At 39.5% G+C, this 16,402-nt stretch overlaps 1 protein-coding gene across 1 annotated transcript in view; it reads left to right on the plus strand.

The window, feature by feature from the left end:
- Window positions 1–11,968, plus strand: part of LOC308399566 (copine-8) — a 107,532-nt gene extending 95,564 nt beyond the window's left edge. The window contains exons 17-20 of the mRNA XM_080886906.1: window positions 1,474–1,576; window positions 3,768–3,825; window positions 3,939–4,012; window positions 7,273–11,968. Of these exons, the coding sequence (XP_080743032.1) occupies window positions 1,474–1,576; window positions 3,768–3,825; window positions 3,939–4,012; window positions 7,273–7,461 (424 nt within the window). The 3' untranslated portion in view covers window positions 7,462–11,968. The remainder of the gene's footprint in view (window positions 1–1,473; window positions 1,577–3,767; window positions 3,826–3,938; window positions 4,013–7,272) is intronic.
- The last annotated feature ends 4,434 nt before the right edge of the window (window positions 11,969–16,402 follow it).

A 16,402-nucleotide genomic window follows, 5' to 3' on the forward strand; every position in this document is an offset into this window, starting at 1 on the left:
GAGCTACCGCCGATCGCTCCGTGCATGGGGCTAGACGGCCAACACGTTAACGAGCTAACTGCGCTAACACACTAGTTCACACCAATGTAATTGAGCATTGCATGGCACATCCAACATACTGTTTTACTTTAGTCCATGACTCGCTTACCTTCAGGGTCATACGCCACATGAAAACCAAAATAATTCCAAACGCCAGATCTGAATGAGGTTCAATTTGCCTGTTGCAAGGAGAGCTTAACTTCGGTCTCGCTAGCTTGCCCTGCGCTCTTCCTTCTGATGATGCTGTCTGTGTTGAGCGCTCAGTGGATCTGCGCTGGACAGTGCAGCCTAGGCGGAGTAGTCGAACACAGATTCACTGAGCGTTCAACACAGACAGCATCGTCAGAAGGAGAATTGATAAAATAAATTACAAATGTTGTATTGTTCGGTACATATGCGTACCGAACCGAAAGCACTGTATCGAACGGTTCAATATCGATACGAATATCGTTGCACCCCTAATATATATATATATATATATATATATATATATATATATATATATATATATATATATATATATATATATATATATATCACCAAGTCTTTAAACATAAATATGTTAAGCGTTTCTCAGAGACGTAAACAAGGCTGCATTTTTCATAAACTTCTATCCTCCCCCGAGCCAGACTGCAGATCATTAACTCTGTTTTTGCTCTAAAAGTTTTAACTCTCAGACCTGGTTCAGCTGTGTGAGATAAGAACGTAACTAATCAGAACACATTGCATAAATTCCTCCTCATAACCTCATTAAAAACTTTAAACTCTAGTTGTTATGGGGACACGTAACATCTTTTTGCAACTGTAAGACTTATTTATCAACTTTAGGCTTGCAGTTCTTTTAAGTCCCGTCCAGCCTCTGCATCTCTTTTTTTGATAGCACAGCCCCCATTTATCATTTCTGCTATCTCTTACTCCACTCCCCCATACAGCTTAGTAATTATCGACTTTGTCTTCCTTGGTCTCTCGCTGTCTCTGACTCGACTTGTTTTGCTATATTTCATCCTTCTATCTACAGTGTTGTGATGGTCTATAGTGGAAGTTATTAGGAGATGGAGACGTAGCTTGCTGCACAGAAAGGTGATGCTTGAAAGAAACTGAAGCAGTTGGAATAATATCAGGTCACGACTCAGACAGGAGTGAAAGGACACACTTGGTAACAGAGTGGCTAAAATTCTTAATAAGACAAGAATCTGTGAAACTGACATAAAGATGTGTTTGACAGATTATCCTGTTATCCAGAGCATCAATACCACCCTGTTTTCACAGATCTGTTTCTGCTCTTTATTAAATAAAGCCACTAAATGCTTTACATGTAATTAAACTACACAGTGTGATGCATAATCTACTCAAGTAATGAGCTGTATTTGTAACAAAAACATGTAAGGAGATCAGAAATAACCACAAATTGTTTCTTTGTGTGTTTTTGTACAGATACGCAGCATCTGTGAAGGATGGCTCCCAGTACTTTGTGCTCCTCATCATCACAGACGGGGTCATCTCAGACATGGCCCAGACCAAGGAATCTATTGTCAATGTAAGGACGTGCAGAGCAGCTGTGAACACCTGAGCCTGCACCTCTCAGAAAGTTCACCCTTTGAAGAAATATTAGTTGCAAAAGTTTAATTATAATAATGGTAAATAAAGCCAATGCCACTCAAAACCAAAAACTGGCTGAAGGAATGAGGAAATAATGAAAACATGAACGACAAACAAGGAAGGAAGCAATTCATCCCTTAATTAAACTTTACGAAGCAGTACTTTATGCTAAAGAAGCAACGAATCACCATGGAGGCGAATGCAAAGAGAAATGACCGTGACCATCATGCTAGCTGCCCCATTTCGCATATATTTACAACACCACAACACTACAACCATCAAACATCAAAACACAACCTGATTAGCTAAAGGTGCAACAATCTAAATCTCACACTTCTAGATAGTTTGTTAGCACTGATGATGTTCCCATCCCTAAATAGATGAAAATTGCTTTGTGCTCGATGATTACTGTATCATCTGAAGTTTTGATCATTGAGGGTTAGAACAGGGGAAAATGCAGAAGTGGCAAAAACTGCAGATCCTCTCGAGTCCGTATTCATGGACTCTCATGTTAAAACGGCCAACTTTATAGCATTAAAAAGCATAATTATAGCCTCATACAAGAATAAGTTTTGGCCTCTGTGGATAGTTTCTTCATTTCTAGAATTCTGAGTGGGATGATTTCTTTAAAGCTCATCCACCTGGATAATTGGATTGGGAGCATGGCTGTTTTAATTGACAGGTTTCCCAACACAGGGAGCTGGCTCTGATATGTGTTTATTAGTTTCCCTCTATTAATTTCACTCACTGAAGTAGACCTCTCTACTGTGTTTATGCCTGTTGGGGCATTTTTAATGGATTATCTGATTAATGTTATAGCTGTGTGGTTTGTGCTTCGGTTGAGAGAAATTCTAATATACTATTAGACTATTACTGAGCAATGCATGTCTGTACACTTTGTGGAGACAGCTTGCAAACCAAGATAATTCAGCCCTTTTGTCCAAATATAGTAACTTCAAAAAACCATCAATAAGAACTGTGTGATGGCTCATTTTGAAGCTTCAAAGTGTAGAGGCCTAACCCAGCGGGTGACATCGCCATGGCTACATCCTCCTTTTATACTGGGTTAGCATGTACAGCAAGTCACAGTGTGCTTTTCACACATCAGGGTTAGTGCACTATAGTGCACGGGTAGCAGTCACAGTTTTCTGTTGTTGTGCTGGTTACATGCGGTGTTGTGGTGGGAAAAGTTAGGAAACACGCCGAAATAACTGTGGACCAAATCTTAAACATAAATAAATACTCTGGATTGTAAACATTTACAGTCAAGACAAAACTGTGTGCAAATGAGCAGAGGGGTGAAAGCGCATGTGAACTGTGCACAGTTGAGGGAATTTAATAAAAAATAGAATTTCGCATTTGATACGACATCCATGACTGGCAGCGGTTCCTTCTGTTATAATGTGTGTTTGCTGTGCTGCTTTTGCCAACATGTGGTTAACCTTCGCACCATCCTCTCCATCACTGTCAAGTCCAGAGTCGCCCAGAATGCAAACAAAATGAACAGTGAACGGAAGCCATGTTTCTGAAACCAGTGATCCATCTCAGGGCCTGTGAAAACAACAAAGGACAGGGGGTTTGATGGTTCGACGGGAGAAATAGAAGGCTTGGGTAAAAAAAAGGGGGAAGATATATGCGAGATATGAGGGGGGGGGGGTGAGCGGAGCAGAATTAGAAACCTGAGGACCTCTACCACTGGGAGCAAAAAATAAGCGAGATGTTTCGATAACATCATCTATCTTTCTGCAGCCTGAGGTCATAACATTACTCACTGAACACACTCACACACCGATGGACTGCATACACACTCTGTGACACTTGAACGAATGCGCCCACGTACAACACAAACACATGTCATTTGTTAGCTGTTAGCGAGTTGAGTGTCTCATGTCTAATATTAATTACAGTGATGGCTCAACCCACGCAGCGCTCCGGGGGTGGAAAACACACATGATCACACATATTGTATGTGTTCTGCGAGACATGAATGTGACATGATTTGTTTACTAAAGAAAAACCTCCACAGTGTCCAACACGGGTGAACATGCATGGCGTTACACTCAAGTAAAGATTTTCACAGCTTTGAATGTTTTGAAATATTAATTGTTCTTCCTCTCGCTCTCGTTTAGGCCTCCTGCCTGCCGATGTCAATTATCATTGTGGGAGTAGGGCCTGCAGAATTTGATGGTAAGTCAACAAGATGTTGAAACATGTGGGTTAAAATAACAAACCTTTATTTGATTAGATTTTTTTTGTAGGAAAAACTGCTGCCAGCTTAGTTTTGTCTTTAATCTTTACAGCCATGGTTGAATTAGACGGTGATGAAGTCAGAATCTCTTCTAGAGGAAGATACGCCGAGAGGGACATTGTTCAGGTGAGGTCTGCCTTCAGTCTCTTAAATCGTTACTCATCCTCATTACACTAACCTGTGTCACTGTCTTGGGTCTGCGTTTTCGGTCCATTCTGTGTTCTGACGGCTTTGCTGTGACAATATATTTAAAGTGAGTATACAGACATCTTAAGGGTATTAAATGGAGGTCATACGGGTGTCCCCTCACTGGGATTGCATGCCAAATGATTGTTTGTAAATAGAGCCTGTGAATATTAATTGGAAAGTGGAGTTGAGTCAAATTGGTGTGAGCCAGCCCCATCCTCATGGAGCAGCACTGCCCACGAGACAATTCAATTCAATTTTATTTATACAGCGCCAATCACAACAACAGTTGCATCAAGGCGCTTTATATTGTAAGGTAGAGCCTACAATAATACATACAGAGAACAACCCAACAATCATATGACCCCTGTGAGCAAGCACTTTGGCGACAGTGGGAAGGAAAAACTCCCTTTTAACAGGAAGAAACCTCCGCTAGAACCAGGCTCAGGGAGGGGCGGGGCCATCTGCTGCGACCAGTTGGGGTGAGAGAAGGAAGACAGGACAGTTAAATCCAAAACAAGTTATGGATTTAACTGTACAAACTGTGTGTGCTGAAACAATACCTGTGCTACGAGGTGCTTCATTTACACCTGACAAATCAAGTGCTCAAATTAGCTAATTAAGTGGGACCCACCTGAAGACCCCTATCAGCTGATGCTTTAGCAATGCACATTCCCAACAAAATTCCAGTTCCAGCCAAACTCAGGGCCTATGCATTTTTATTGGGCCTGGGAGGTATGAGCAGACAGAACCAACCATGTGGTGGTTCTGTCTGCTCATACCCCAGACACACACACACACACACACACACACACACAGAAAGATAATGGCAGGCTCCCCAGTAACAGTGAAGAGCCAATTCGCCATCCCCTCCATCTTTTACTCAGTCTCACTTCCTCATTAAAGTGAATGAACAGTGAACCTCAGCTCTAACCCCTGGCTTAATGCCCATTTTAAAAAGCCTAGGGCATTGTGGGGTCTGCAGGCAGCCATGTAAGATGGACCTGTGCAGCGCAGAAAGATCAGAATTTTCCCCATGTGGCTTCGGCATAGCCACAACAGCGCTACCTGTGTGCTTAAGTTCTTTATTCTTAAAAGGTCATTTAGGTTAGCAAAGCAGCCACATAGACGTGCCTTTAATGTATAAAGTCACAGTCGTACTTCATGCAGTATTAGTTCACCCATCCCTTCAATCATCCAGTTCAGCCAGGCGTTCGTTGCCTTCCCTTTTCTTTGTATTCCTGTTTGTGTTGCTGCAGGGGATCACTTCACGGTTGCAGGTAATCCCAAAGCAGCTTTAATCTTAGCACCGAAATAAAAGAAGTAGAAGAAAACGAACATTCACAGCAAACCACTTGTTTGATTGCAACACGGAGAAGTCACGTTTTCCTCCTCCGTGACCTTTATGCCGCCGCCGTCATAGTCTTATTTCTCGCACCCTCCCTCAGAGCCACGCTCATTAGTTAGGTTTTTTTTTTTTTAACAAGCTCAAGCACACACATATACAAGCGCTCCATGCAGAAAAAGACCTGGTGGCAGTGAAAAACTACGTTTCTGTACGGGAACATTACACCAGCTCAGCCTGCAGGATCTCATTATCAGAAAGCTAATAACCCCAAGTGTCATGGTGAAGCTTAACTTCTGCAGCAAGTGTTTCCAGCACAAATTGTCTCCATTTGTGATCTTGTGATTGCAGGTGACAACATCTCATTAAGTAAATATAAAAAGTGACTTTGTCTTCCATTGGAGGGACATTATGAGAGAGATTTACAAGATTTATATCAGCAAAGTGAAATAACTTCAGTGATCATACGGTGACTGGTGTTTTAGGATACACGTATGCTTTCAGCACCACTATAAATTATGCAGCCTAATATTTGATCCCAGTAATCCCTGACTTTTCCTAGAGCTAACTGGTGCTTGTTATGTAGCTGCTGGCTTGTATTTTCGCCTTATCTCAAAGCTTCCAACTGCTCAATTTCTCACTCCAGCAGCCCCAAACCGTGTCAGGAGACTCTATTACCAAAAGTCTCAGGAGAAAAATGAAAAATTGGATGAAAATATGCACATTTCATCTTTCTACATGTTCTGCTCAGCTAGGTGATGTTACAGATTCTGACTTTTCTTTACCCCAGTTGAGGCGAAACCTTTACAATTTGCTGTAGCCCGATCGCCGCACAGCTACACGCCAGAGTTTCAGCCGCCCGGGCGATTCTGCAGCGTCTTAATTAGGCTAGATTCTTCTCACAGGCAGCTGCTAGCCTGGTGAGCTGTACAGCTGTACTTTTACAAAAATAATCTTGCAGTTCACAAGTACATCTCCCACTTGTAACAAAAAGAAGATGAATTACTTAATTCAACTTCTTCATTTTCTTCGTTCGTTTGTGTGGCTCTTCCCACTGCTCCCCCCTCCACCCCACCTCACCATATTTCACCCTCCTTCTTTCTCACCCCCCTTTCTCTTCCTTTCACCCAGTCTCTTCTCCATCTGCGCTTTTCTTCCTTATTGCCGTCTATCCTCTCTGTGACTTCTCTCATTTTCCCCCTCTTTACCAAACCCAACTGTCTTCCCACACATTTCACCGATATCTTCACCTCTATAAGTCCTATCAGTTGGCCGGTCCTACTTCCATAAAGTTATTTTTAAAGCAGCGTCTTCGGTAAAAGCTTTCTAGCTTTGAGCTGTTTTATTGCCTGAAATGACAAAAGTCCAATTTTTGTTCATCAAGACAGAACTTTCTATGACTGCTTTTCTTCAGAAAGTCTTAGAAGCGACAGACAGATGTTTGAGCTCTGGTCACGTGACTAACTGGTCAGTTTCAGTGCAGAACAACATCAAATACAGTAAAACCACATGGAAAGCAGATAGTAGTCATTTATTTGGTAGGGTGACATTCAATTACAACAGGACCAACAATCAATAAGGAAATAATCAGCTCTGCTTGGTTAACGATAACTGTAATATTTTTAAAGGTCTAATGGCAAAGCTTCAAAATTTGTTCACCTTTTACACTGCCTATGATGCTGACTTAGCTGGCTGGCTAGCTAGCTAAGAGTTGATGGCTATGACGCGCAGAATTATGCAAGAGGAAATTGCCTGACAAGCCTGCAGTGCCTATAAAACCTATATATGATTGATTTCGCATTGTTCTTCAAACCAACTCCTGTCTCAACATCTGTTTCCTCCTCTTACCTTTCAGTTTGTCCCGTTCAGGGACTACATCGATCGTACGGGGAACCACATCCTAAGCATGGCCCGGCTCGCCAAAGATGTCTTGGCTGAGATTCCAGACCAGTTCCTCTCCTACATGCGGACCCGTGGGATAAAGCCTTCACCGGCGCCGCCTCCATACACACCACCTGGGCAACCCATCCAAACCCAGATCTGAGGAGCAAGGCTGGAAAAGGTTTTGGAGTCAGGGGTTCGCTGAACTTGTCACGCGAAATACTTCCATTTCCTTAAAGCCGCTCTCCATGCCTTGTGGTTGTGGATCACAGTGGTCTTTCATGTGTTCAGAAAGCTGCATGCCGGGCCAGGAGAGTGACGCTTTTGAGGGCAGGAAAAGAAGATGAGAGTCTGTTTACTTCCACTGTCAAGCATTCCTGTCATTGTTTTGATTTTTTTTTTTTACCTGCTTATTTTATGCTTGGAAAGATTTTGGAGAAAGTTCAGAGTCTCAATTCAAATTGTGGCAGAAATAAGAAAAAAGGAAAAGCAGTATAAAATGGCTGATCTTACTTTTTAAAGAGAATGTCTCCAGACAAATGAAGGAGTTACATGATCTTAAATGAGCAGTAATTTCACTTGTAAATAACTGGACATATATAACTTCTTTCTTTCTCTTTCTCTCCAAATCACTCATTGTTTACAGTAAATGCTAACGAGGATTTTTACTGTTGATACTTTTATATAGTTTCAATATGAAGCTTGTAATACTCTCTTTCTTTCTTTCTCTCTCCTGGCATCCATGCCAGGTAGCAGCAGTGCAGGTCCTGGTAGCCCTTCTGTACCGTACTGTACTGTGCTGTACTGTACCGTACTGTATTCTAGTGTTTGTATTAAACTTTTGCATGAGTGTAGCCTCAGTCAACTGCATGCATATAGTGGCCCTGCACTACCTCTTTTATCCATCTGTCTGTCTGTGGGGGATGAGTGTCTGTCTGCCAGTATCTTCATTCGTCTGTCTTCTTCAGCCTTATCTTTCCATCTCTCTCAATCATTTCTTTTCTACATTTGTCACTTTTAGCTGTCTTTCCATCCAGCCTTCTTTTTTAGCTAGTTTAATTGAAAAAGTCAGAATTTTATGCTAATCAGAAATAAGAAGGGTTTTATTTAGTTATTTTTTATTTATTTATTTATTTATTTTGTTCAAGTACTATAATGACCTTCATACAGGATTTAACTTGACTGGAAATTATTTAAAAAACCTAGACTCTCTGTTCATCCTAAAGAAATGTAAGCTAAATACTCAAGGAACAGCACAGTTGGTTAGCTAGCACACGTCGTTGATAAAGATTGAAAACTCCCATATTAATGTGTAACGTTGTTATACAGTCACAAGAAAAAGAAAAAAGTATCATTAAAAACAAATTATATTTACCACAAATTAGTGACTGTTAATATGCTTACACGCCAAGGCGGTGAGCATCGCAAATAGTTTAATTGCTAGCCATTAGCATGCTAGCATTATCGTTGTGAACATGCTAGCAGCCTTAATGTTAGCATTTTAAAAGAATGATCCTGTTAGCATGACTGTGAAGTCAACAAAAAATTAAAATGTGGCTAATATTAGTTACATATTCGGTTTTTACATTTTTTGACCCTATTATATTTTACTTTAATCCTCCATCCGAGCTCAATGAAGAGCTTTTTGGCTGTTTATGTAGCACTACTTGAGAGTTGAATGGAAACATGGCTACCCTGTCTCTCTGTGTCTGTCTTGCCGCTACAAACTGCCTTGGCAGTAGGATGCGCACGTGCCCAGGGGTTTTGTCTCATTGTGTTGTCACATATTCCTGCCCAATGTGTAAAACAATAGCAGCTGCTCTCAAACAAAATACTGTTTGAGCAAAAAGAGCCCAGTGGTCAAAAATGCAGAGAAAAACACATTTTCCCTATATTTTTTCTTTGCGTGGGTGTAGTGTGTTTGTACTTGAGTGCATTTTTATTACACCTTTAGCTTTGATACAGCTTTGTTTTTACGATGTGTATTTATATGTGCTAATCATATGAACGAGGATGACGCATGCGAGTTGTATTCACCGTTTCGACAAGTTTCCAATTTAAAGTCTTCTATTTTTGTCACAAGTGTGTGTGAATGCGGAGATTTGGATTGAGATATGGATGTCGATTGAAATAACCTTTTAAAACAACAGTAGATACAATATTTAAATTAAGTGGGAATGCAACATTTTAATATTCATGTGCTATCTCCATCTCCTTGTAAAAAGGAGTAACCCCGAAAGCAACACTAAAAAATAAATAAATAAAAAATTGTAACTGGAATTTTTTACATACTTTGGAATACTTTACATTGCACCGCAGCCTCACGGTATTTTGAGAAATACATTGCTGCATTTCTTATTGCATTCTCACATTTCTCTTTCTTTTTTACAGTCTTCTCCCATGTATTGTCACCGTAGCAGAAACTCAATTTCGCTGAATTTATCAAATGAATGTGTGTGTGCTGGTTTAGGCTTCTTGTGGCCAACTGCTCAGTTGAAAGCATAAATAAGCATAATAATTCAACATTAAGAGCTCATTGCCTAGACAGGGCACCTCTATGCTCGCTCTATGTCACCTATTCAGTCCCTGCAGAGCAAACAGAGACATAGTTAGCACCTGATCAAACCCTAGGTGGACCTCAAGGTCATCACAGCATGAGACATTGCAAAATCCCAGACTAAGCTGTTGGAGCAGATAGAATTAGTTTGCTATAGCCGGTTGCTGAAAAACAGAGAAGTTCCCTGAACTACTAGAGCAAGAAACACTCTTTGCAAATACCAGGACTGCCTATAAATACAGCTTTTCATCAGTAGTTGAAACACTACGGTTTAAAAATCTAACCTAGAAGAGTGATAGAGAGGCAAATGTGAATAAACCTTTTCAACAGGTCATTTATATATTTCCATTCTTTTTTTCCTTTCTTTGTTTTGCCTTGTCTCTGGTGACAGCTGTGGACCAAGCAATTTAAAAAAAAACAATATTGCTTCTTTAAATTCCACACAAACATCCGCTTGGACTTAAGGTGGAACTGCATGGTTAAAGGTCAAACACACTGTGACCTGTGAATACAATTTTGACCATATAATTCATACTTAAAAAATACCACCAACAACAAATGTTGTGTAATGGGAATAAATTATAATTTTTTATATCCAAAGTGTCAAAATGTTTTCTAGCAAAAACACTTTTGACCATTATTCAGTGCCAAACAGGGAGATGATGAGTCAGATACTGATTTGATGATCCTAATAGAAGTTGCCCACCTGTTTGATTCCTTGCAGATATGCTACAGGCTGTACATAATACGAGTCTGGACACACATGGATGTAAACTACAACTTGAATTGTTTGCAGACTACAACAACAGCTTGGCTTTAATCCCAATTTCAGTTGGCTGCCCAGATTTAAACCCATGCTATTTGAACAACAAACTACCTCTTGTAGTCACACGTTCATCATTAAAAACTTTCCAGGTTGGAAAATACATCTGTTCCCTAATTTTAATTTCACCAAATTTCATGAGAAGACCAGCTAATCAGGGCTAAATTGTCAATTATGAGCTGATTTAAATACTTGATGTTGTCACCATAATCTAAAATGTTGTGAAAATCAGGTAATTGTGTCATTTAAATTCCTCATTTATAGTTAAACTTGTTTTTTTTCTCTCTGATTTTAGGATTTTAGGCCATTTTTCTCGTTGTTTGTTTACTGATGAACAAACAACAAAACCCAACAAAAAGTTGCTGGACCTGGTTTAGTGAAATTCAGGATAGAAACTTTCAACTTTTTAAAATCAAACCAGGTTTGAAACACAGACACTTGAATGTAAAATTGAATTTGAAGCTCTGGAAATTGGAAAACTTGAAATTTTCTTGCTAGACTTTGAAAAAACAGAAAACTAATTAAACCCAAATTCGATCCATTCAAATTCCAATATTTCAAATTAAGCACTACTACTTTTTAGTTTCTTACTTTGGAATAATATGTAAGTAAGGATCATATTTTCAGACCTTTCTCAGCTTCCATACAGTTTTACACGGCTCACTAACTTTGACAAGCCTCATGAAGCCACAAGTGTGTATATGTGTGAACACATTTGATGTATACTGCGCGAACGTGAACGTGTGTTTGTGTGTGTGTGTGTGCGCGAGTGCCTGTGAGGCGCCTTTTCTAAGCGTGTTTTATTAGATCATGTGAGGTGTTAACACACGTAAGATCTTTGTTTACTAAAGATATCCAAATAATGTATCGTATGCTCGTCATATCTTCTTAATAATGTGCACTATGTTTGCATGTACAGTTTTACAAAGGATGCACCAGTTCCTTTTGTTGAAAACTGAGTGTTTTGAAATATACGAATCTATATGAAAATTAACTGTACAAAATGGCCTTAAATCTTTGACTGATCTTTTTGGAATTGTGCGATGCCTTCTTCTGGAAAATGAACTGTTCAAAGGAACTGATCGTTATCTACTTTGTGTCAGTGTTTCTATTGCTTTCTAGTGTGTTTTCTTTGCACAAGCTCAATAATGGAAAAAAATTTCTTGTACTTTTTTGAGACCGTGATTAATCAGAGAAAGCATGGTTGAAGTACTGACTGTCTGATAATACATATAACAGATGACTATTTCTGTATTGAACTATTGATTTTTAAATAAATATTCATATTAAACGACATTTTGTGAGTTGTTTTTTTCCCCTCTGAGCCAAAGGTTAAAAGTAAATTTTTTTCTCCTTTTACCCCACAATTATGGAAAAGAAAGCATGCCTTCTCTCTGTTCAGAGGTTTTACATATCAAAGTATTATTTAAAAAAATAACGTAGTCCTCGGCACCTCTTAAATTCAGGTAAATACAGCCTCACGTTAACAACAACATCCCTTAATAGACCGTTCATTTAGTAAAAGATATACTGAATGCAGAAGTAGTGGGTGAAAAAACTAAAAGCGCTTCTATAGGAATTCAGCCAGATGCTACCAATCCCAATCAAATGCAGGTGATTAGCTGATCATCAGCAAGTGTGACCACCTCTATACAAGTAGAAGTTTTGCCGGCCAGCAATGCTCAGAGAAATTGCAAAAAACACAAGAGAATTAGAATCACCTTTATTGTGACAAATCCTCTGTATGTTACACTAATGTTAGAACTCTTAGGTCAGCTGATTCTGATTGTTCCTAGAAGCAGACTAGAACACAGAGGAGACCGGGGCTTTGGGATTGCTGCGCCTAAAGTTTGGAACAGTCTGCCTCTTCAAATTAGGATCTCTCCAACACTTGGCATATTTAAATAGATTTGTTATGTTGCATCTGACTAACCACAATACTTCTGAAACACTGTCCTTTGAACAGATTAGACCAAAGTGGAGATGTTTTGCCATATTGCACAGCACCGTGTTTGGTGAAAGCCAAACACAGCATGTCTGCATAAATGTCTCACACCAACTGTCAATCACGGTGGTGGAGGGGTAATGATTGGGGCTTGTTCTGCGGCCAAAGGACCTGGGCACTTTGCAGGCATTTACTTGACCAAAAACTCCTTACTATATTAGCATATTCTAGTCAAGTCTGCTCAATCTGTGCAACACCTAAAGCAGGGGTGGGGGAACTCCAGGTCTCAAGGGCCAGTGTCCTGCAGGTTTTAGATGTATCCTTGATCCAACACAGCTGATCTAAATGGCTAAATTACCTCCTCAACATGTCTTGAAGTTCACTAGAGGCCTGGTAATGAACTAATCATTTGATTCAGGTGTGTTGACCCAGGGTGAGATCTAAAACCTACAGGACACCAGCCCTTGAGGCCTGGAGTTTCCCACCCCTGACCTAAAGCTTTCCTGAATTTGGCTCATGCAACAGGACAATGATCCTGAGTACAACAGCAAATCTACAACAGAATGGCTGAAAAAGAAAAGAATCAAGGTGGCGTCCAAATCCAAAAGTTGTGGTAGGACCTTAGGAGCCCGCAAACATTTCATGAACTAAAGTAACGCTGTGAAAAACAGTGGGCCAAAGTTCCTCCACAGTTATGTGAGACACTGATAAAGTCAAACCATTACTCCAAGTTATTGTTTTTAAATGTCTCATATGTTGTTCATGTATTTACCTAACTCTAAGACCTACTAGAGCCCAGATGATTTTTCAATTCAATTCAATTTCAATTCAAACTCTTTACTGTCCCACACGGGGAAATTAGTTTAGCTTTTGTTATGATGTGTATGTATACTTGTATACTTTTCACATGACTGTATGTTTGGATTTCTGCTCCGTGTTTTTCCCTGTTCTCGTTTTTCCAGCCCTAGCCTGTTAGGATTAATATCAGGTTTGCTCCATCTGACAGGATAATTACAGTACAAGAAAGTCTACCCACACCACAAACACACAAACCGCACAGACACATGGCCACTAATCTTGAACTAGGCACCGCTTCAGAACATGGAGAACTTTTGTGTTATTTTGAAAGTTGCCATTACTGAGTCATCTTTCTGATTGGTGGCAGTTATTTCTTGTAAAATGAAAAAATGTTTCTCAGTTTGTATTTTCACCTGGCAATCAGCAAAACCATCAATGCCCCGACACACAGAAGTACACAACCGTGCAGTTTGTATCTGCTGGGGGTTGATGTTGTTCTTCAGCAGCACCCAGTAACTCTGCAAGCACTCTGACAGGTGCTGAGATCCCTGATTTCCAGCACTTTCAATCCAGCTTGTTTTTGTTTGCGTTTTCGGATATTGTCAGCTTCAGAGAGCAGAGGGGTTATGCAGTTATGCTGTGAAGTGATTGTCTCTCAGCTGTTTACATCCGGAGGAGTGATTCTCCTCAAACTGTTAACAAAGATGTTACTTAACCTTGGAGAAACAGTGTGAAATTTTAGGGGAAAGTGGCACTGAAGGAGAATGCAGTGTTCCAGCACCTTCACTGCAAAATAAATATGACTGATGGTTTCATACGTGTGTGTACTGCCTGGCTTTCCTTCTAGCTGACACCATCAAAACTGTAACTCTCCAGTAATTTTCATGGTTGAGCTGCTCATCAACTTGCAGGCAACAAGCAGTGTAATACAAATGTGTTTGTGCCATGTGTATTTTTTAAAAACAAATCTTGCAGTCCTTTTAAATTGACCTTTCAAAGGCTTTTGGCACACATGTCATACAATATTAAAATACTTGCCCATGCAGAGTAAACAGTTTGAAATGGTTTGAAAATGGTCCAGCACAGCTCAGTATGTAAAGACAGAAATTATTACTTCTAGCTCTACGAGTGCAACCAAAGGTGTGCCTTAGGGTTCAATCTTAGGACCACTACTGTTTTTCATTCTATTATTATTTATCAACAATCAGAACACCATCAATACAAAAGATTTGGTGATGTGCCTACACTAAACCTGGCTTTTACACCCAAATTTCAGCTCAGTTAAGAATATCTAAAAATGGACTAAACTCATGACTAAAATGAAATATGAATTGTTTTTCTTTTTCCTTTTTTGCACCCATTACACTAATAAAAGTCTTAGGGCTCACACATCTGCCATTGTAACCCTTTTAATGTTCACTAGTTAACACTCTGAGGGCACAAAGAGTATTTCAGAGTACTGAATTTTACTTTTTTACTAGCTTTACTACAGTGAAACCCAAGGTTTCCACACCGTTTTCAACCTTTATGCTAATAGCTAGCTAATGGCTCAGTCACACTAGAATAAAAATAGGATGAATGGATGCGCAGTGAGCAAAAAAGGTTTTCATCTGGTTTTTAAACACCTACTTCTTCTCTGTGCACCTACTTCCAAGGTGCACAGAGAAGAAAATAAAGTCTTGAGAGCTTGAAGCTATAAGTTATTGGTCAAATACACTGGTGAAAGAAGAGCAATAAAGCATTGCTGGAGCTTCAGCATCTAACTTATAAATGCAGACACATTGCAAACTAGATTGTTTTTGCAGTAGGGGACTTGACTCCACTGGTTCCCAACTGGAAATCAATTGGTTAGATTCCTCTATAAAAGCTAATTGTCATTGACTTTATGAATTCCTGTTTCAAATTCATAAAGTTATAGCTAATGTGAACTTCTGTTTAATGTGAATTTCTTGTACATAAATGGTGACAGGTTTGCAACACACAGTAATAGATTTGCAATGTTTACCAATTAATAGCAGTTCAATATAGTATTACCACAAATAAACTGCATCTAATCGTCAGCTTGATCTCATTTCTTTGCTAACAACAAAGTAAAGCAACCACTTTGAAGACAGGGATTTATTCACATAATTTCCGTCATTGTGGTTGTGCTGCAATCTCCAGTCATTTCTATGTGTCTGTAGCATAGCAACTACTTGTACCTTGCAAGATGCACAAATTCTGCAACTTTTTTTACAACACAATATTGTTTGTTTGCATTTATTTTGACGATAAAGACACTACATGACTACTTTGCATTCACAAATCTCTAAAGCGGTATCTGTTGGTAGCTGGTTGCACAGACAATAATAAAATCTACAATAATACTGATTGGCTAAAAACAAATTAGCTTCAAAGCATCAAGAGAGTTTAGCATTGTTTGACCCTTTTTCAAAAAACTTCTCTGTTTATCATGTCTTGGAGCAAAATCCACTGATGCTGACTTGGATTTAAGGTCAGCATCCAGCTTTGCTCACTGTCTTTCCATCCAACAACTATGTAATCGCTGCATTCGCTTTGCATTCACGTGGACGTACATGTGAGCTGCTGTTTGCATGGCAACTTTGCTATTCTTGTGCCTGATTAACATTATTCGTTCACTTAAACCTCCATTAACTTTGCATTTTTGCTGGGACGATTATCAGGCATATAACAGTCTGTATATTGGCAGGCTGTCACCTTCTGGTCTGCCGCTTTGGTAAACAGCATGTTCTATCAGATAAAGCAATCACAATAGATTCATTACCAATTATCTCCTTGAGGAGCAGCACAGAAGGTGTTAACACTGAAATTATAAAGTAATAATCAGTACAGATGAGCAGACAATGTTGTGTCATATGGACACATAGCATACATCAGTGTTCATCATTTTTAAGCAAAAATAAATAAATAAAATTTTTTAAAAGTGAGACCAAGTATAAAAATTAATTATCATGGATAAA

The sequence above is a fragment of the Rhamphochromis sp. 'chilingali' genome, assembly GCF_963969265.1.
Source record: "Rhamphochromis sp. 'chilingali' genome assembly, chromosome: 7".
Lineage (NCBI taxonomy): Eukaryota > Metazoa > Chordata > Actinopteri > Cichliformes > Cichlidae > Rhamphochromis > Rhamphochromis sp. 'chilingali'.